The sequence below is a fragment of the Engystomops pustulosus genome, chromosome 6 (genome assembly GCF_040894005.1).
Source record: "Engystomops pustulosus chromosome 6, aEngPut4.maternal, whole genome shotgun sequence".
NCBI lineage: Eukaryota > Metazoa > Chordata > Amphibia > Anura > Leptodactylidae > Engystomops > Engystomops pustulosus.
In genome coordinates, this window is record NC_092416.1 from 177,817,892 (window position 1) to 177,841,038 (window position 23,147).

General features: G+C 47.3%; 1 protein-coding gene across 1 annotated transcript in view; it reads left to right on the forward strand.

Annotated features, from left to right (window-relative positions):
* Positions 1 to 6,506: 6,506 nt before the first annotated feature.
* ABCA5 (ATP binding cassette subfamily A member 5) overlaps positions 6,507 to 23,147 on the forward strand; it is a 77,337-nt gene continuing 60,696 nt past the window's right edge. Inside the window, exons 1-3 of the mRNA XM_072112568.1 lie at positions 6,507 to 6,655; positions 15,630 to 15,740; positions 21,737 to 21,845. Of these exons, the coding sequence (XP_071968669.1) occupies positions 21,744 to 21,845 (102 nt within the window). The 5' untranslated portion in view covers positions 6,507 to 6,655; positions 15,630 to 15,740; positions 21,737 to 21,743. The remainder of the gene's footprint in view (positions 6,656 to 15,629; positions 15,741 to 21,736; positions 21,846 to 23,147) is intronic.

The window sequence follows — 23,147 nt, forward strand, 5'->3', positions numbered from 1 at the left end:
ATGGGAGCAGGTAGGTTTTAATCAGGTTAACCCTTTCTCTGAGGGTCAAAGACCAACCCTTCCACTGGTCCACCTTCTGAGCAGTGATCTTAAGCCTGCCGTCCCAGTTTTGCATGGGGTAATCCCCCTGGCCAAATTCGATGCCGAGAACTTTGGCAGAGTCTTGGGGCCCTGGAAGAGTGTCCGGGAGATCAAAGCCTGGACCTCCCTCTCCCAGCCAGAGACTCTCACACTTATCCCGGTTGATCTTGGACCCAGAAGCCTCTGAGTAGCGGTCAACTTCTGACATCACCCATTGCGCCTCCCCTCTCGAGGACACAAAAACAGTGACGTCATCGGCATACGCTACCACTCTAAGAGTGGCTTCCGGTGCTGCCCGATCCATCCCGACTCCCACCAACGGCCCACGATCAACCCTCCTAAGGAATGGGTCAATCGCGAACACGTACAGTAGTGGGCTCAGAGGACAACCCTGGCGAACACCAGACCCAACCTCAAAAGAGCGGCCAATCCAACCGTTCACAAGCGGGAAACTCTCTGCCCCTGCATACAAAACCTTTAGCCAATTGACAAACTCCCCCGGCAGGCCATACCTCAGAAGGACAGACCAGAGGTACTCGTGGTTAACCCGATCAAATGCTTTTGCCTGATCCAAGGACAGCAAGTACCCCTTCCAGTTACCAGCCCTGCCCTGCTCCACTGCCTCCCGAACACAAAGCACAGCACTAAATGTACTGCGGCCTGGAACAGAGCAGTGCTGGGTCCCCGAAAGGAGCCGGGGCGCAAACTGCACCAGCCGATTAAACAGCACCTTTGCCAAAACCTTTCTGTCCGTATTGAGAAGCGCTATGGGACGCCAGTTCTCAATACGAGATCGGTCCTTACCTTTTGACAGGATGATCAGGGCTGACCTCCTCATTGACTTCGGCAGAGCGCCCGAGGAAAGACACTCATTATATACCTCAGTCAAGAGGGGAACCAAGGCGTCCTTAAAGGTCTTATAAAACTCAGATGTTAAGCCATCCGGGCCTGGCGATTTCTTGAGGGCGAGCCCTTCAATCGCCAGGCTGACTTCCTCTTCCCTGATCCTCTCTGTCAAAATATCAAGAGAGGGGTCTACTCCTGGCTCAGGGACAGTTTCAACCAGTCAACCAGTCCTGTGACAACTTTACCATTCACTGACATCTTGCAGTTTCTGTAAGGGTCGGGCGAGCGGTATTTCCCGTAATCCCTCTCAAAAACCAAAGATGCGTGTCTATCGTACTGACACCTATTCAGCAAAGATTTCACTCTGGAGATGTCCTCACGACTACCTCCAGTCGAGACAAGATGCTCGAGTTTCCTCCTCAGGCCCTGATACAGGCGGTACCTGTCCAGGCTCCTGAGGCTCGAGAGCTGGCGGAAGAATCTCGACACCCTTTTCTTGAGCATCTCCCACCACTCTGACTTACTGCTACAAAGGCCCAGCAAAGGTACCTGGCTCTGAAGAAAGTCCTCAAAGGATTGTCTGATCTCCGCTTCTTCCAGGAGAGACGAATTGAGCTTCCAGTAGCCTCTCCCCATCCGGGGGGTCTCTGTAACATTCAGAGAAAACAAAATTAGACAGTGGTCGGAGAACTCCACCTCAACAACGGACACTGCTGAAGAGATGGCTTCCTCCTTTAAATAAAACCTGTCTATTCTAGACCTGCAGATTCCCCTATAATAGGTGAACCCCGCGTGGCCTGGGGTGTGCCGGATGTGGACATCCACCAGGCGAGCCTCACTAGCTATGCTATTAAGAGCGACGCTATCATAAGTCAGCTTGTCTCTGGAACCTCCCCTATCCTGGGACCTCGTGACAGCATTGAAGTCCCCTCCAAAGACCACCTGCCGACTTGTAAAAATGTAGGGCTTGATCCTCATAAACAGACACTTCCTGCCCCACTTGGACTGGGGACCATAGATGTTAATTAGGCGAAGTTCTTGTCCCTTCATGAGGACATCCAGGATCAGGCACCTCCCCATTTCTAGCTCAATAACTCGTCGGCATTCTACCGGTGCGGTAAAAAGGACCGCCACTCCGCTATACGGCTCGGCAGCAAGAGACCAATAGGAAGGCCCGTGTCTCCATTCCCTCTTAGCTTTAAACACGGCCGCCAAATCTGGCAGCAGGGTCTCCTGCAAAAATAAAATGTCGGCTTCAACATGGCCGAGAAAATCAAAGGCCGCAAATCTAGCCGCATCAGACTTAATGCTGGCGACATTAATGGACGCCAGCGTCAACGGAGTGGGTGCCGCCATCATGAGTGATTGAGTTAGACGGCTTTTTTCTTACTGCCTCCCTTCCCTCTACTGTCCTCTGAGGATGATCCCTTTTCCCTTTTCCCTTCAGAATTGGGGCAACTTCTTTTTAACGAAATTGAGGTGTCCATGTTATTACTGGCCCCCAAGGACCCACCCGGACCACCCTCTCCTTCGTCCTTGTCTCCTGACTCTGAGTCAGTCTCCCACCCTGAGGACCCAGCATCCCCAGAGGATAGAGACTCGGCGCCCCCTGCAGGCTGCTCCGCCGCCACCTCCAGAACCCCACTCTCAGCCTCTCTTCCCGAGGAGGCGATCTCATCAAGGGTGAGGAACTGGTTGGAAAGCTCAACCAGAGGGGAGGAAGTTTTCCCTTCCTTAGGTACCTTAGATAGGCCGCGCTTTTTCTTTTTCTGCTTGCGCTTATTTTCTAGCCAAATCCTGTTATCCTCATCCATACTTTCATAATGGGAGGACGTGGAGGACATGGCACCTTTCTCGCGCTCCATCCTCCTGACCTCCTCATCCAACTCATCATCCCTCAGGGCCTCAGTAGCAGGACCAGCCTCTGAGGAAGGACCAAGGGTCACCCCGGCAACCTGAGGCTTCCCCAGTTCTCTCCCTTTTTGTCTGGCTTCAAGCCGCCTTAACTGAGAAGGTGACTTATTCTTGCTTTTCTTCACAGGCCCCTCAGCTCCTCCACCTCTGCTGGTACCTTCCCCAGCAGAAGCAACCTCCTGGCTCTCCTCCACTGGGGTCACAACCGCATTGGCAAAGGAGCGAGGACAACGGCTGAAAGGGTGACCGAGCTCACCACACAGGCTACACCTAATGTCCTTACAGGATGCAGCGAGATGACCTAGCCCACCACACAAAGCGCACTTCTGCACATGGCAGCTGGCGCTAAAGTGTGTGGGGTCACCGCACCTGTGACAGACCTTCGGCTGCCCCTGGTAGAAAATCAGGATTCTGTCTCGCCCAAGAAAGGCTGAAGAGGGAATGTGGGCGACTGTGCCGCCTGAACACTTCAACTTCATCATGAAGGTCCAGGCTCCAGACCAAATGCCAAATTCATCGCGGTTTTTCTGAGGTACCTGTACAACCTCACCATAACGACTGAGCCAAGTCATGATGTCCATGCAAGATAGTGACTCGTTACGGGTCAAAACGGTCACTTTCTTGACTGTGTTTTGGCGAGACACTGCTTGCACAGCAAAGTCTCGCCATGCGGGCTCGTTCTTTGCCAGCTCATAATTCGACCAGAAGAGCTCTATAGCTCTGATACAGCCTGAGAAGAGGCAGCTCCAACCCCGATCTTACTTGTGCCCTCTGCCTCATTGGCATTAACCCCTTGTTGTCCCGCAGTTTTTCTGAGGTTTGAGCATCGCTGCTCGCTGGATGAAAGAGGCCTCTTGTCTTTATTAACTCCGGAAAGTCTCTTATGGTCATCTCCAGGGTCAGATGCACCAATACAAAATAACACTTTTCCTGCGCCCTTTCCCACAGGCTGCACAGGACGCTTGGGAGGCGCTGCACCACAAGCCCCAGCAGCCCCATCACACTGCCGCTGCTCACCGGAGCTAGATGCAGCCACAGCGCTAGGGGCCACAGGAGCCACCGTCCCTGGCACCGGGCCACCCCCCCCTACACTGGGGGGCAGTGCACAGTACCAGGACTTGCTGGATCGCCCTCACTGTCCGGCCTTTCGGACGATGCCTTCCCTGCACCATCCTTGCTACTACAAACAAGGCTGGTGCTCTGCGCCATGATGGAACGTGGCTTTGTAATCTCCCCGCACCCTGGCACCGAGTCCACTGCAGGACTCGTGCTGGGCTGGGCAACTGGGCCTACACGACAGGCTGGCACTGCTGCCCGCCCGGAGGGAACAGGGAGGGGACGAAACACCAAGCTCACCTCCTGAGACGCCTTGATCTTCTTGGCTCTCTTCTTTCTCTTTAGGTCGTCATCTGGCATGTCATCGCCGAAGGAGAAGTTCTGGAGGTGAACTGGGGACTCAAGCTGACGGATCTGAGCCATTAGCGTCCCTCCCTGACCGCTGCCATCACTTTCCTCCTCCAGGTTGGCAGAGCCGCAGCCTGATGGTAATGGGGCTTGCTCTGCAGGCAGCCTGTCGTGCGAGGCCTGCTGGTGTTGGTGCAGGCCACCAGACGGACACGGCAGGTCTTCCTCATCCTCCTCGCCATCATCCGCCTGGATCTCAAGCCCCTTTTGCTTTCTCAGCTGCTCTTGTTGCATTTTTTCAAATCTGGTGTCATTCTCCAGCTTTTCCCGGAACGGACCGCTGTTTTCACGGATAAGCCGACGCTTCTCCTCCAGAGCGGTGACCTCGGCTTTAAGCCTGTTGATGGTGATAAGAAGATCAGGCTTCTTCTTCTTAGTGGCCACCCCCACTAGGGCCACGGTCTCGCGTATCTCCTCCTGGAGCCTCCTCAGCGCTTTTCCAGCTTCCTCGTACTCACGGAGGTGCTCAGCAATCCGGGAGCCATAGATGGAAGCAGACTCCCGGGCCTTAAGATCACCCCATGCTTTTTGTACACTTCCGTGAGCACCCAGCTTTTCAGCTGAACCACCCAGCTTTCCCGCACAATCACTCAGCTTTCCAGGAGGAGCACTCAGGCTGATGTTACTTGCCTTGATCTTCTGTGAACCGGAGACCTTGCGGCTTCCCTGGGTCTTGGGGGTGGCAGCCGAGGTCACATCGCTGTGTCCTTGGCTCCGGGCAGATCTTCTTACCCCCTGCGCTTTGGCCGGTAACTGGCTTCTCCTGCCCCCCGCCGGCCTGGTTCGGGAGGCAGAAGCCTGGGATTTTCCTGGCTCACTCATCCCAGTAACCCACTCCCTCCCTGGGGAGGAGAGAGCAGGCCTGGGTGGATGGAGATTGCTCCAGGTGGTGCAGGAGCTCAGCAGCACACAACCACACCCGTCAGTAGCTCACAGCAAAATGAGTCAGCACGAACTATTCTGCTGCTGGTGCAGTCACTGTGTACATACATGACATTACTTATCCTGTACTGATCCTGAGTTACATCCTGTATTATACTCCAGAGCTGCACTCACTATTCTGCTGCTGGTGCAGTCACTGTGTACATACATGACATTACTTATCTTGTACTGATCCTGAGTTACATCCTGTATTATACTGCAGAGCTGCACTCACTATTCTGCTGCTGGTGCAGTCACTGTGTACATACATGACATTACTTATCCTATACTGATCCTGAGTTACATCCTGTATTATACTGCAGAGCTGCACTCACTATTCTGCTGCTGGTGCAGTCACTGTGTACATACATGACATTACTTATCCTGTACTGATACTGAGTTACATCCTGTATTATACCCCAGAGCTGCACTCACTATTCTGCTGCTGGTGCAGTCACTGTGTACATACATGACATTACTTATCCTGTACTGATCCTGAGTTACATCCTGTATTATACTCCAGAGCTGCACTCACTATTCTGCTGCTGGTGCAGTCACTGTGTACATACATGACATTACTTATCCTGTACTGATCCTGAGTTACATCCTGTATTATACTCCAGAGCTGCACTCACTATTCTGCTGCTGGTGCAGTCACTGTGTACATACATGACATTATTTATCCTGTACTGATCCTGAGTTACATCCCGTATTATACTCCAGAGCTGCACTCACTATTCTGCTGCTGTCGCAGTCACTGTGTATATACATGACATTACTTATCCTGTACTGATCCTGAGTTACATCCCGTATTATACTCCAGAGCTGCACTCACTATTCTGCTGCTGGTGCAGTCACTGTGTACATACATGACATTACTTATCCTGTACTGATCCTGAGTTACATCCTGTATTATACTCCAGAGCTGCACTCACTATTCTGCTGCTGGTGCAGTCTCTGTGTACATACATGACATTACTTATCCTGTACTGATCCTGAGTTACATCCTGTATTATACCCCAGAGCTGCACTCACTATTCCGCTGCTGGTGCAGTCACTGTGTACATACATGACATTACTTATCCTGTACTGATCCTGAGTTACATCCTGTATTATACTGCAGAGCTGCACTCACTATTCTGCTGCTGGTGCAGCCACTGTGTACATACATCCTCACTATCGTGCAGCGGGTGTCGGGTGATGCCGGGATGCTGCTGCTGTGATGAGTCACTCTCAGGCCTGGCTGCAGTGCTCGGTGGTGTCCAGCAGGTGTCGCGCTGCTCCCTCCCCCGGGCTGTGCAGTCAGGCTCCGGGTTGCGGCTGTACGTGCGGCTGTCAGTGCCGGGGAGGGAGCGGGCGGCCTGGGACTGTCACCAGGGTAACCGGCCTGCGGGAAAAGCATCCTCGTCCTGGAGCATCGCAGCGGCAGGTACCGGGTGTGCGGGGCCGGGGCGGGTGTGAGGGGCAGGTACCGGGTGAGGGGCTGGGGAGGCTGCATTGTGTGCCCGGGCTGAGCGGTGACCCTGCGGGCAGCAATGTCTGCTATCACCGCTGTCATCCGGGGCTGCGGGTCACAGGGCGCTGATGCTGCGGGTCATGTCGGGCCAAGTCATAATCATGTGGTCCAGGGATGCCCAAAGCCAGTGCCTGAGAGGGTACAGGGGCTTATACAGAGACTGATACAGACAGAGGCACTGACAGGGTACAGAGACTGATACAGAGACTGATACAGACAGAGGCACTGACAGGGTACAGGGGCTTATACAGAGACTGATACAGACAGAGGCACTGACAGGGTACAGAGACTGATACAGAGACTGATACAGAGACAGGCACAAAGACTGACACAGAGACAGGCACAGAGACTGATACAGAGACTGATACAGAGACTGGTACAGAGAGTGATACAGGGACTGATACAGAGACTGATACAGAGACTGGTACAGAGAGTGATACAGGGACAGGCACAGAGACTGGTACAGAGACAGGCACTGACAGGGTACAGAGACTGATACAGAGACAGTCACATAGACTGGTATAGAGACTGATATAGAGACTGATACAGAGACTGATACAGAGACTGGTACAGAGAGTGATACAGGGACTGATACAGAGACTGATACAGAGACTGGTACAGAGAGTGATACAGGGACAGGCACAGAGACTGGTACAGAGACAGGCACTGACAGGGTACAGAGACTGATACAGAGACAGTCACATAGACTGGTATAGAGACTGATACAGGGACTGATACAGAGACTGATACAGAGACTGGTACAGAGAGTGATACAGGGACAGGCACAGAGACTGGTACAGAGACAGGCACTGACAGGGTACAGAGACTGATACAGAGACAGTCACATAGACTGGTATAGAGACTGATACAGAGACTGATACAGAGACAGGCACAGAGACTGACACAGAGACAGGCACAGAGACTGATACAGAGACTGATACAGAGACAGTCACATAGACTGGTATAGAGACTGATACAGAGACTGGTACAGAGAGTGATACAGGGACTGATACAGAGACTGATACAGAGACTGGTACAGAGAGTGATACAGGGACAGGCACAGAGACTGGTACAGAGACAGGCACTGACAGGGTACAGAGACTGATACAGAGACAGTCACATAGACTGGTATAGAGACTGATACAGAGACAGGCGCAGAGACTGATACAGAGACTGATACAGAGACTGGTACAGAGAGTGATACAGGGACAGGCACAGAGACTGGTACAGAGACAGGCACTGACAGGGTACAGAGACTGATACAGAGACAGTCACATAGACTGGTATAGAGACTGATACAGAGACTGATACAGAGACTGATACAGAGACTGATACAGAGACTGGTACAGAGAGTGATACAGGGACTGATACAGAGACTGATACAGAGACTGGTACAGAGAGTGATACAGGGACAGGCACAGAGACTGGTACAGAGACAGGCACTGACAGGGTACAGAGACTGATACAGAGACAGTCACATAGACTGGTATAGAGACTGATACAGAGACTGGCACAGAGACTGATACAGAGACAGGCACAAAGACTGACACAGAGACAGGCACAGAGACTGATACAGAGACAGTCACATAGACTGGTATAGAGACTGCTACAGAGACAGGCACAGAGACTGATACAGAGACTGATACAGAGACAGGCACAAAGACTGACACAGAGACAGGCACAGAGACTGATACAGAGACAGGCACAGAGACTGATACAGAGACTGGCACAGAGACTGATACAGAGACTGGCACAGAGACTGGTACAGAGACAGGCACAGAGACTGATACAGAGACTGATACAGAGACTGGTACAGAGAGGGATACAGGGACAGGCACAGAGACTGGTACAGAGACTGGTACAGAGACTGGTACAGAGACTGATACAGAGACAGGCACTGACAGGGTACAGAGACTGATACAGAGACAGTCACATAGACTGGTATAGAGACTGATACAGAGACAGGCACAAAGACTGACACAGAGACAGGCACAGAGACTGATACAGAGGCAGGCACAGAGACTGATACAGAGGCAGGCACAGAGACTGATACAGAGACAGGCACAGAGACTGATACAGAGACTGGCACAGAGACTGATACAGAGACTGGCACAGAGACTGGCACAGAGACTGGTACAGAGACTGGTACAGAGACAGGCACAGAGACTGATACAGAGACTGATACAGAGACTGATACAGAGACTGGTACAGAGACTGGTACAGAGACTGATACAGACACAGAGACAGGCACAGAGACTGATACAGAGACAGGCACAGAGACTGGTACAGAGAGTGATACAGGGACAGGCACAGAGACTGGTGCAGAGACTGATACAGAGAGTGATACAGAGACAGGCACTGACGGGGTACAGAGACGGATACAGAGACAATCACATAGACTGGTATAGAGAATGATACAGAGACAGCCACAAAGATGGTACAGAGGCTGACACAGAGACATGCAGAGGTACTAGTACAGAAACTGATACAGAAACAGGCACTGAGACTGATACTGAGACAGGCACACAGATCAGTACAGAGACAGGCACTGGGACTGGTACAGAGACAGGCACATAGACTGGTATAGAGACTGATAGAGAGACTGGCACAGAGAGAGTACAGAGACTGCCACAAAGACTGATACAGAGACAGGCAGTGAAGCTGGTACATAGACTGATACAGAGACTGGTATAGAGACTGGTGCAGAGACAGGCACAGAGACTGATACAGAGGCATGCACAGAGACTCATACAGAGACTGGTACAGAGACTGATGCAGAGACTGATACAGAGACAGGCACAGAGACTCATACAGAGACAGGCACAGAGACTGGTGCAGAGACAGGCACAGAGACTGATACAGAGACATGCACAGAGACTGGTACAGAGACAGGCACAGAGACTCATACAGAGACAGACACAGAGACTGGTACAGTGACTGATACAGAGACAGGCACTGAGAGGGTACAGAGGCTGACACAGAGACATGCACAGGGATTAGTACAGAGACTGATACAGAGACATGAACAGGGACTGATACAGAAACAGGCACTGAGACTGGTACAAAGACAGACACAGAGTCTGATACAGAGACAGGCACACAGATCAGTACAGAGACAGGCATTCAAGCTGGTACAGAGACTGATACAGAGACAGGCACTGGGACTGGTATGTATACTGATACAGAGACAGGCACAGAGACCGATACAGAGACTGAGACTGATACACAGACTGATACAGAGACAGGCACTGAGACTGGTACATATACTGGTATAGAGACTGATACTGAGGCTGGTACAGTGATTGATACACAGACAGGCACTGAGACTGGTATAGAGTCCTGTGGTACAGAGACTGATACAGGAACTGCCTCAAGGACTGCCACAAAGATTGACACAGAGACAGGCACTGAGACTGGTATAGAGTCTTGTGGTACAGAGACTGATACAGAGACTGGTACAGAGACTCATACAGAGACAGGCACAGAGACTGGTGCAGAGACAGGCACAGAGACAGGCACAGAGACTGGTGCAGAGACTGATACAGAGACATGCACAGAGACTCATACAGAGACTGGTACAGAGACTGATGCAGAGACAGGCACAGAGACTGATACAGAGACAGGCACAGAGACTCATACAGAGACAGGCACAGAGACTGGTACAGTGACTGATACAGAGACAGGCACTGAGAGGGTACCGAGGCTGACACAGAGACATGCACAGGGATTAGTACAGAGACTGATACAGAGACATGAACAGGGACTGATACAGAGACAGGCACAGAGACTAGTACAGAAACAGGCACTGAGACTGGTACAAAGACAGACACAGAGTCTGATACAGAGACAGGCATTCAAGCTGGTACAGAGACTGATGCAGAGACAGGCACTGGGACTGGTATGTATACTGATACAGAGACAGACACAGAGACCGATACAGAGACTGATACACAGACTGATACAGAGACAGGCACTGAGACTGGTACATATACTGGTATAGAGACTGATACTGAGGCTGGTACAGCGATTGATACACAGACAGGCACTTAGACTGGTATAGAGTCTTGTGGTACAGAGACTGATACAGAGACTGCCTCAAAGACTGACACAGAGACAGGCACTGAGACTGGTACAGACACCGATACAATAACAGGCACTAAGAGGGTACAGAGACTGGTATAGAGTCTTGTGGTATAGAGACTGATGCAGAGACTGCCTCAAAGACTGAAACAGAGACAGACACAGAGACTGGTACAAAGACAGTCACAGAGACTGATACAGAGATAGGCACACAGATCAGTACAGAGACAGGCATTCGAGCTGGTATATATACTGGTATAGAGACTGGTGCAGAGACCGATACAGAGACAAGCACAGAGACTGGTACAGATAACGGTATAGGGACGGGTATAGACACTGGCACTGAGACTAGTACAGAGACAGCTATAGAGGCTGAAACAGAGACTATCACAGAGACAGGTGCACTGTATCACAATAAGGGGAGATAGAGGTGTGTGAGGCTCATCAGCCGATACACTGTACAATATATGTGTAATAATAATTTTTATTTATATTTACCTCCATCCTGTACTTACACCTCCTTATACCTCCATCCCGTACTTACACCTCCTTATACCTCCATCCTGTACTTACACCTCCTTATACCTCCATCCCGTACTTACACCTCCTTATACCTCCATCCTGTACTTACACCTCCTTATACCTCCATCCTGTACTTACACCTCCTTATACCTCCATCCTGTACTTATACCTCCTTATACTTCCATCCTGTACTTACACCTCCTTATACCTCCATCCCGTACTTACACCTCCTTATACTTCCATCCTGTACTTACACCTCCTTATACCTCCATCCCGTACTTACACCTCCTTATACCTCCATCCTGTACTTACACCTCCTTATACCTCCATCCTGTACTTACACCTCCTTATACCTCCATCCTGTACTTACACCTCCTTATACCTCCATCCTGTACTTACATCTCCTTATACCTCCATCCTGTACTTACACCTCCTTATACCTCCACCCTGTACTTACACCTCCTTATACCTCCATCCTGTACTGACACCTCCTTATACCTCCATCCTGTACTTACACCTCCTTATACCTCCTTCCTGTACTTACATCTCCTTATACCTCCATCCTGTACTTACACCTCCTTATACCTCCATCCTGTACTTACATCTCCTTATACCTCCATCCTGTACTTACACCTCCTTATACCTCCATCCTGTACTTACACCTCCTTATACCTCCATCCTGTACTTACATCTCCTTATACCTCCATCCTGTACTTACACCTCCTTATACCTCCATCCTGTACTTACACCTCCTTATACCTCCATCCTGTACTTACATCTCCTTATACCCCCATCCTGTACTTACACCTCCTTATACCTCCACCCTGTACTTACACCTCCTTATACCCCCATCCTGTACTTACACCTCCTTATACCTCCATCCTGTACTTACACCTCCTTATACCTCCATCCTGTACTTACACCTCCTTATACCTCCATCCTGTACTTACACCTCCTTATACCTCCATCCTGTACTTACACCTCCTTATACCCCCATCCTGTAGTTACACCTCCTTATACCTCCATCCTGTACTTACACCTCCTTATACCTCCATCCTGTACTTACACCTCCTTATACCCCCATCCTGTAGTTACACCTCCTTATACCTCCATCCTGTACTTACACCTCCTTATACCTCCACCCTGTACTTACACCTCCTTATACCTCCATCCTGTACTTACACCTCCTTATACCTCCATCCTGTACTTACACCTCCTTATACCCCCATCCTGTACTTACACCTCCTTATACCTCCATCCTGTACTTACACCTCCTTATACCTCCATCCTGTACTTACATCTCCTTATACCTCCATCCTGTACTTACACCTCCTTATACCTCCATCCTGTACTTACACCTCCTTATACCTCCATCCTGTACTTACACCTCCTTATACCCCCATCCTGTAGTTACACCTCCTTATACCTCCATCCTGTACTTACACCTCCTTATACCTCCATCCTGTACTTACATCTCCTTATACCCCCATCCTGTACTTACACCTCCTTATACCTCCATCCTGTACTTACACCTCCTTATACCTCTATCCTGTACTTACACCTCCTTATACCTCCATCCCGTATTTACACCTCCTTATACCTCCATCCTGTACTTACACCTCCTTATACCTCCATCCTGTACTTACACCTCCTTATACCTCCATCCCGTACTTACACCTCCTTATACCTCCATCCCGTACTTACACCTCCTTATACCTCCATCCCGTACTTACACCTCCTTATACTTCCATCCTGTACTTACACCTCCTTATACCTCCATCCTGTACTTACATCTCCTTATACCTCCATCCTGTACTTACACCTCCTTATACCTCCATCCTGTACTTACACCTCCTTATACCTCCATCCTGTACTTACACCTCCTTATACCTCCATCCTGTACTTACACCTCCTTATACCTCCATCCTGTACTTACACCTCCTTATACCTCCATCCTGTACTTACACCTCCTTATACCTCCATCCTGTACTTACATCTCCTTATACCCCCATCCTGTACTTACACCTCCTTATACCTCCACCCTGTACTTACACCTCCTTATACCTCCATCCCGTACTTACACCTCCTTATACCTCCATCCTGTACTTACACCTCCTTATACCCCCATCCTGTACTTACACCTCCTTATACCTCCATCCTGTACTTACACCTCCTTATACCTCCATCCTGTACTTACATCTCCTTATACCCCCATCCTGTACTTACACCTCCTTATACCTCCACCCTGTACTTACACCTCCTTATACCTCCATCCCGTACTTACACCTCCTTATACCTCCATCCTGTACTTACACCTCCTTATACCTCCATCCTGTACTTACACCTCCTTATACCTCCATCCTGTACTTACACCTCCTTATACCTCTATCCTGTATTAACATCTCCTTATACCTCCATCCTGTACTTACACCTCCTTATACCTCCATCCCGTACTTACACCTCCTTATACCTCCATCCTGTACTTACACCTCCTTATACCTCCATCCTGTACTTACACCTTCTTATACCCCCATCCTGTACTTACACCTCCTTATACCTCCATCCTGTACTTATACCTCCTTATACCTCCATCCTGTACTTACACCTCCTTATACCTCCATCCTGTACTTACACCTCCTTATACCCCCATCCTGTAGTTACACCTCCTTATACCTCCATCCTGTACTTACACCTCCTTATACCTCCATCCTGTACTTACACCTCCTTATACCCCCATCCTGTAGTTACACCTCCTTATACCTCCATCCTGTACTTACACCTCCTTATACCTCCATCCTGTACTTATACCTCCTTATACCTCCATCCTGTACTTACAGCTCCTTATACCTCCATCCTGTACTTACACCTCCTTATGCCTCCATCCTGTACTTACACCTCCTTATACCTCCATCCTGTACTTACACCTCCTTATACCTCCATCCTGTACTTACACCTCCTTATACCTCCATCCTGTACTTACACCTCCTTATACCTCCACCCTGTACTTACACCTTCTTATACCTCCATCCTGTACTTACACCTCCTTATACCTCCATCCTGTACTTATACCTCCTTATACCTCCATCCTGTACTTACAGCTCCTTATACCTCCATCCTGTACTTACACCTCCTTATGCCTCCATCCTGTACTTACATCTCCTTATACCTCTATCCTGTACTTACACCTCCTTATACCTCCATCCTGTACTTACACCTCCTTATACCTCCATCCTGTACTTACACCTCCTTATGCCTCCATCCTGTACTTACACCTCCTTATACCTCCATCCTGTACTTACATCTCCTTATACCTCTATCCTGTACTTACACCTCCTTATGCCTCCATCCTGTACTTACACCTCCTTATACCTCCTTCCTGTACTTATACCTCCTTATACCTCCATCCTGTACTTACACCTCCTTATACCTCCATCCTGTACTTACACCTCCTTATGCCTCCATCCTGTACTTACACCTCCTTATACCTCCATCCTGTACTTACACCTCCTTATACCTCCATCCTGTACTTACACCTCCTTATACCTCTATCCTGTACTTGCACCTCCTTATACCTCCATCCTGTACTTACACCTCCTTATACCTCCTTCCTGTACTTATACCTCCTTATACCTCCATCCTGTACTTACACCTCCTTATACCTCCATCCTGTACTTACACCTCCTTATACCTCCATCCTGTACTTACACCTCCTTATACCTCCATCCTGTACTTACACCTCCTTATACCTCCATCCTGTACTTACACCTCCTTATACCTCCATCCTGTACTTACACCTCCTTATACCTCCATCCTGTACTTACACCTCCTTATACCTCCATCCTGTACTTACACCTCCTTATACCTCCACCCTGTACTTACACCTCCTTATACCTCCATCCTGTACTTACACCTCCTTATACCTCCATCCTGTACTTACACCTCCTTATACCTCCATCCTGTACTTACACCTCCTTATACCTCCATCCTGTACTTACACCTCCTTATGCCTCCATCCTGTACTTACACCTCCTAATACCTCCATCCTGTACTTACAGCTCCTTATACCTCCATCCTGTACTTACACCTCCTTATACCTCCATCCTGTACTTACACCTCCTTATACCTCCATCCTGTACTTACACCTCCTTATACCTCTATCCTGTACTTACACCTCCTTATGCCTCCATCCTGTACTTGGTGGGGCACACTGAGCAGGTGTTATACATTGTATCGGCGCCTGGAATTCTCTCAGCCAGTAACAGAATGGGTTTTCCATTGATTATAGGGCGAGTCTTGCAGCCGCGTCTCCATATGAAGAGATTCCGGATCCGGACTGACGACTCCTCATACATATTTTATCGCTCGCTGGACTGGTGACATCTCTGCTGAACAGAAGGTAAGAGACGGCTCTGGCTCCGCTCCCGACATCTAATTACAATATTATGGCTCCCGGAGGAGCACAGACAAGATCTCGGCACCTCCAGACTATTTGTTATACCGTTTACCGTAGTAATGTCCCGGATATAGGAGGCGGCAAGTCAGATCCGAGGAAAAACGAGCAAGGGGGAGGAGCTGAGTGACTCCTTCAAAACTAATACTACTATAGCGATGCGCCAGATTCTCCCATAGCGTCCACACCACGGAATAGTAAATCCAAAATCGGAAGTCACTTTTAGATCTGCCTGACTACAGGAAAACTCTTCTCTCGTTTCTGTTTCCAATCCTCTCCCTCTGCAGAGTAGTTAAAGGGAACCCGGCAGCAGATTTAACCCCATTAACCCCTGAACAACGTGTTCCTTTTTTTGTTTTTGCGTTTCCATTTTTCACTCCCCACCTTCAAAAATCCATAACTTTCTTTATTTTACCATCTACAGAGCTACGCGAGGGCTTGTTTTCTGTGTAACAAACTGTACTTGGTGGTGACAGTATTTACTATTCCAAGCCGTGTACTGGGAAGTGGGAAAATTCCTAACGCACTGATGAGGAAAGATTAAAACAACTACATTTATTTAGTCTGGAAAAGAGCCGACTACGAGGGGACAGGATTAATTTATATAAATATATGAATGGTCCAAAAAATATGGTGGTAAGTTGTTCCAGATTAAATCACATCAAAAGACGAGGGGCACTGTCTCCGTCTGGAGAAAACAAGGTTTAACCCCTTACCGCTCTGCGCCGTAGCTCTACGGCGCAGAGGTATAAGGGTAGTATGAAGAGGGCTCACGGGCTGAGCCCTCTTCATACAGAGGTGGGGGTTTTTGCATTTTGCGATCGCGGCTATTAACCCTCTAAACGCCGCCCGCAAAGTCGCGGGCGGCGTTTAAAAGACGGCGGCGCGCGGGCGCCGCCATCTTTTTTTCGATCGCCACGCCCCCGAACGTCATCGGGGGGCGGCGATCGGTTACCATGGTAGCCTCGGGTCTTCTCTTGACACGAGGCTACATGGTTTATGCAGGTTCGTTACAATGAGCCAGTGGCTCATTGTAATGTAAGACCTGCAAAAACGCCATATATTGCAATACTGTAGTATTGCAGTATATGGTAGGAGCGATCTGACTATCTAGGGTTAATGTACCCTAGATGGTCTAAAAAATAGTGAAAAAAAAAAGAAAAAAAAAAGTTTAAAAAATAAAAAAAATTAATAAAATATTAAAAGTTCAAATCACCCCCCTTTCCCTAGAACGGATATAAAACATAACAAACAGTAAAAATCACAGACATATTAGGTATCGCCGCGTCCCAAAATGCCCGATCTATCAAAATATAAAAACGGTTACGGCCGGCGGTGACCTCCGAGGCGGGAAATGGCGCCCAAATGTCCGAAATGCGACTTTTACACCTTTTTACATAACATAAAAAATGAAATAAAAAATGATCAAAATGTCGCACAGACCTCAAAATGGTAGCAATGAAAACGTCGCCTCATTTCGCAAAAAATGACCCCTCACACATTTCCGTGCGCCAAAGTATGAAAAAGTTATTAGCGTCAGAAGATGGCAAAAATTTTTTTTTCTTTTTTGTACACATTCGTTTAATTTTTGAAAATTTATTAAAACACAATAAAACCTGTATAAATTTGGTATCACCGCGATCGCACCGAACCAAAGAATAAAGTAGGCGTGTTATTTGGAGCGAAGAGTGAAAGTCGTAAAAACTGAGCTCACAAGAACGTGACATTTTGCCATTTTCTTGTGGGCTTGGTTTTCATAGCTTTCATTGTGCGCCCCACAGGACACGTCTTCTTTTCTTCAGTATGTTCACAGTTATACCAAATTTATGCAGGTTGTATTATGTTTTAATACAATGAAAAGTATTAAAAAGCTTCTGTACAAAAAAAAAATTCTTCATTCTGCCATCTTCTGGCGCTGAAAACTTTTTCATACTTTGTTGTACAGAGATGCGTAAGGTGTGTGTTTTTTGTGGGATAACATGAATTTTTTTAGCTACCATTTTGGGGTGTGTACGACCACTTCGATCACTTTGGCGAAAAAAGTGTCATTTCGGACATTTAGGCGGAGTTCAATGCTTGGAATAAACGTTATTATTTTTTGATAGATCGGGACCTTTGGGACGTGGAGATGCCTAACATGTGTATTATTTTTACTGTTTAGGAAGGGGGTAGATTTTAAATTCTAAGGTTTTATTGATTTATTTAGCTTTTTTTCAAAACTTTTTACTATTATTTTATAGTATTTTTTAGTCCCTTAGGGTACTTTAACCCAAGGTCGTCTGCCATACTACAGTATAGCGATATTTGGGAAATTTGCACAACGTCTGTTACAATGTGCCACAGGCACATTTTAACAGATTTTTAGAAATTACACAACCCTGGGCCTTATAAAGACCCGAGCGCGTCACCGTGACAGACTGTTGCTCCCTGATGACGTCACGGGGAGCGACAATCAAAGCCAATATGGAGGCGCCCATGCACCACCGAAATTTGTCTGCCGCTGGTGGCTTTGCCAGTGACAATCACAGATGTTACCGATAGGTGTTTGCAGCAAAATGCAGCAACCACCCAGCTTGTATTGGGAGGGCTCAGCCCGTGAGTTCTCTCCATGCTCCCCTAACCAACACGTAACGTACTAATACGCCACACGTCGGTAAGGTAGGTGGATGAAATATCCTTTCTAGAATGTAAAATCTCGCCTGTTTACCTATAAAAAATCTCCTCCAAAGTCACGTGAAAATGAGCAGAGAGGAGTCAGATTTTCCTGGCTTCATGGGATGCGTCACTTTGTTGCTAGAAACAAGTATATGGTGTCCTATTGACCCTTTAAAGGGCATCTACCACCAGGATGAAGGACTGTATACAAATGAGTCTAAGGGTCTCAAGGCTCCATAGGTGTTAATAGAGCCTGGAGCCCCTTAGGCTCATTTCCATACAGTCTTTCATCCTGGTGGTAGATGACCTTTAAGGACAAGGCCATTTTCGTTTTTTTTGGATTTCCCCCTTGTGTACAAATCTGCTTTACAGGATTGTAGCTTGGGGGTTGTGTCCTCACACTGCTGTGCTCTTAGCTCTTTGCAGCCAGTATTGTCCCTGGAGAGACGTGTCTTCACAAGTCTATGGCTTCTTTATTTTGCTGTGTGCAGCGCTGCATGGGGGCTTGTTTTCTGTGTAACAGATTGTACTTTCTAAGTGAAATTGACGTAGAAACGCATTCACACCGGTTTCTTGCGGGCTTAGTTTTTACAGCTTTCAAATAACAATTCCCCTTAATTTTTTGGGCCGGTACAACCACAAATATTCCAGAGTTATATATCGTAGGTTGTATGACATTTTATGTCTTCATTTTCACCATATTCTGACGCTAATAACTTCTCCATTCTTGGGTGTACGGACCTGTGTGAGGTGTCATTTTTGCGGGAGGAGCTGATGTTTTCATTGCTAGCATTAACGGAACTGTACGACCTCTCGATTCACCTCAAAGATGGCGGTGCCCGTGCGCCACTGGGATTGAAATGCCACCGTAGTATGTGATCGGAATCAGCACCGATCTCGAGTATTAGCGATGGGGGCTTGCTACATTATACCCGTGCTCCCGCTTCATACACTTTCAACCTCTTAAGGACGTATATATGTGCCGCCCTAAGAGGTAAAAGAAAAGTATCTTGTCTTTTAGATGGCATCATTATGTCTTTAGCAGCCTGAATCTCTGGTTCTGTAGCTCACAACAAAAAGTGTGAGATTCTTATCTTTAATATGACACCAGCAGCATGATTCTAGGTGCTATAGAACAGAAAATAGTGACGACGGAAGTAACTCTGCAATTGCAGCCAGTATTGTCCTTGGAGAGATGTGTAATCAGACCTTACTGTTGTTAGTAGCAGCAGGACTGTGATGTATGGATTTATATCCAGGATTGTAGCTTCTGTGCCTTACCCTCACACTGCTGTGCTCTCTGCAAACAGTATTCTCCCTATAGAGCTGTGTAATCATAGCTTTGTGTATGTTTTTATTAGCAGCAGGACTGTGTTATATGGATATAGGGCCAGGATTATGATTGCAGTCATATCCTCACACTGCTGTGCCCTTAGCACTCTGATGTCAATATTGTCCCTGAAGAGATGTGTAATCACACATTTGTGTAGGTAGCAGCAGGACTGTGAAGTATGGATTTATATCCAGGATTGTGGATGGATCATGTCCTCACACTGCTGTGCTCTGTGCTCTCACAGCTGTGTTAGGTAATTTCCCTGGAGAGAAATGTTACCCAAAAGTTTTGTGTACATTGTTAGAAGCGGCAGGAATAATGGATTCAAATTCTAAGATAGTATTTTCTTCAGGTCCACTTTGGGGCTTGTCCTCACACTGCTGTGCTCTCAGCTCTCTGCATTGCACCGTTCCAGTGCAAAGAACACAAGTGTCTGATGATACCCACTTGCAGTGGAGGTCTCTGTCTGATCTCTTATGACCCCAAGTGATGAGGTAGGAGCGGTCTGTGGTCCTGACCTCTGGTGATCGTGGGGGATCTATAGGGGACGCCGGCCCTCCCTTCCATGGGTTATCCCGGCACTTGGCGGTGACTGTCATCCCGTATCCTTGTTTTCTGTCTACATGCAGTAGGAGCTGTGTATAAACACCACGAGACGGAGATAAACAGCCGACTCCGCTGCCAGAAAACGAGGCTGCCAGAAGCGCCAAACACGGACAGAACGAAACCCCCCTCGACTGTACCCGAAAAAAAAACATCAGCAGCTGTTATTTACGCGGGAAGCGTGAGATCCTCATATGGAGCCGATTTTCCTATTTCCCTTTCTATAAAACATGGGGACTTATACATCTGTCTTTATCTAGACTTTGTCAAAGCAAAATATTTTGATTAGATTTTTTTACAATTTAGTGTATTTTTCGGACTATAAGAAGCACAATTTAGCAAGAAAAAAAATCTTGGGTCTTATAGGTCAAGAGGTTCTAGCCCTGCCCTGTACTGGAGATCGGGTGAAGCGCTGACAAAGCATTTCACTCGCCCCCCCCCTGAGAGAGTAGGAGCCTCTGCACCGCTCTCTCCTTCTCCAGGCCATGAGAACTACTGCAGGACCTAGAGTGATGTCACAGGCATGTGACTGATCACATGCCCCCTGCAAGGTCCAGGGGTGGCGGTATTATTAAAGGGGTTGTCTTTTTTAAAAATCTGCAAACATCTGAGAATAATGTAAAAGTGAAAGTTACCGAGCCCACAAGGCACTACACAGCTCCGCCTCTTGTCAGTCTGCTTCCTCTCGACACAGGAAGTGAGTCACTGGCCACGCCATAGCCCCGCCTTGTACAGGGATTGGATGAGTGGTAGAGGGAGCAGAAAGCAGAGAGGGACTGAAGAAAAGGGAGCAGCAGGTGGGGTGAGTATCGTTTTATTATTTTACAAAACTTTTTTTTCTTATTTTTTTTATTTTTTTTGTATTATTTTACACACATTTTTAGTTTTTTCATTTTTGTTTTGTTATGTCACACAATTTTTGTTTTATTTTTTTAATTTTTGTTTTATTATTTCACCCAATTTTAATTTTTTTTTTAATTATTATTATTTTACACAATTTTTATTTAATTTTTTAATTTTTGTTTTTTTGTTTCACACAATTTTTATTTATTTTTTTATTTTGGTTTTATTATTTCAAACAATTTTTATTTATTTTATTTTTTTTGTTTTACTATTTCACACAATTTTTATTTTATTTTTTTATTTTTGTTTTATTATTTCACACATTTTTTTTTATTTTATTTTTATTTTATTATTTTACACAATTTTTATTATTTTTTTAAATTTTGTTTTATTATTTTACACGATTTTTTTATATCATGATGATATTTTCTCTTTGATTTTCTTGGTGCTGGGGGCGGTTTCTACAATGATGTAGTCTCAAAGCTTCTTGTGTGTGTTGTGTGTGCAGGTGTAAGATGTCCTCGGAGATGAAGGATGTCGGCGTATGGGCGCAGACCAGGACGCTGCTCTACAAAAATTACCTTGTGAAATGTCGGACGAAGAAGGACACGTTGCAGGTGGGTGCCCGGAGTATAACTCCGCAGCTCAGATCTACATTTGTGTCACGTTCTCCGGGAAACACAAGGGGAATGTGGGCACGGTGCCACGAGAGCAGCGCCAAGGAGAAAAAGACGTAACGCCGACCATAGGCGCAGGAGAGGGGCCAGTGATTGGCCGACAGCCAAATGTACTCAAAAGTAATTATAATAAAACGGCATTTCTATAGCGCCAACATATTCCACGGCCCTGTACAGATAGTGGGGGACGTATACACAATAACTGTATTACTTCATACTGACCATCCCCTTTAAAGGAAATCTACCACCAGGATGAAGGATTGTAAAACAAGTACACTGACATATTGGTGTGTGCCCCCTTTGGCAAGATCTGCTCTTCTTTAGGCTTCTTATACCCTGGTATTAAAGAAAAAAAAGGATTTTAAAATATGCAGATGAGCCTAAGGGGCTCCAGGCTCCATTAACACCTATGGAGCCTGGAGCCCCACAGACTCATTTGCATAATTTTTAAAGCCTTTTTTTGTGAAAACTAGGGCATGAAAAGCTGTTGGCCACACACCAGTATATTAGTGTGCTTAGTTAACATTCCTTCATCCTGGTGGTAGATTTCCTTTAACAGACCGCCCCCTTGTCTAGTCCAGAGGTCCTGTGAAAGGACTTAAAGGGAAGGTGTCAGCAGGTGTGACCATGCAGACCCGAGCTAGTGTTATGTATTGTGTATGTTGTTAGTAGCTTTAGGATTGTGAACTATGGATTTATATTCCATGGATTTTATGCTGGTGCAGCGTCCTCACACTGCTGTGCTCTGTTCTCTCTGCAGCCAGTGTTAGGTATTGTACCTGGAGAGATGTGTGATTATACATTTCTGTATGTTGTTAGTAGCAGCAGGACTGTGATATATGGATTTATATTCCACAATGTAGCTTCTGCAAGTGCACTTGGGGCGTGTCCTCACACTTCTGTGCTCTCTGTATCCAGTGTTAGGCAGTGTACTTAGAGAGACATGCAATCAGACCTTTCTGTATGTTGTTGAAGCAGCAGGACTGGGATATATGGATATATATTCCGTGGATTTTAGCTTTTGCGCTGTCCTCACACTGCTGTGCTCTGTGCGCTCTGCATCCAGTGTTAGGTATGTCCCTGGAGAGATGTGTAATTATACCTTTCTGTATGTTGTTAGTAGCAGCAGGACTGTGATTAATGGATTTATATTTCAGGATTGTAGCTTTTCCAAGTGCATTGGGGGCGAGTCCTCCTCACACTGCTGTGCTCTCTGCATCCAGTGTTAGGTATTGTACAAGG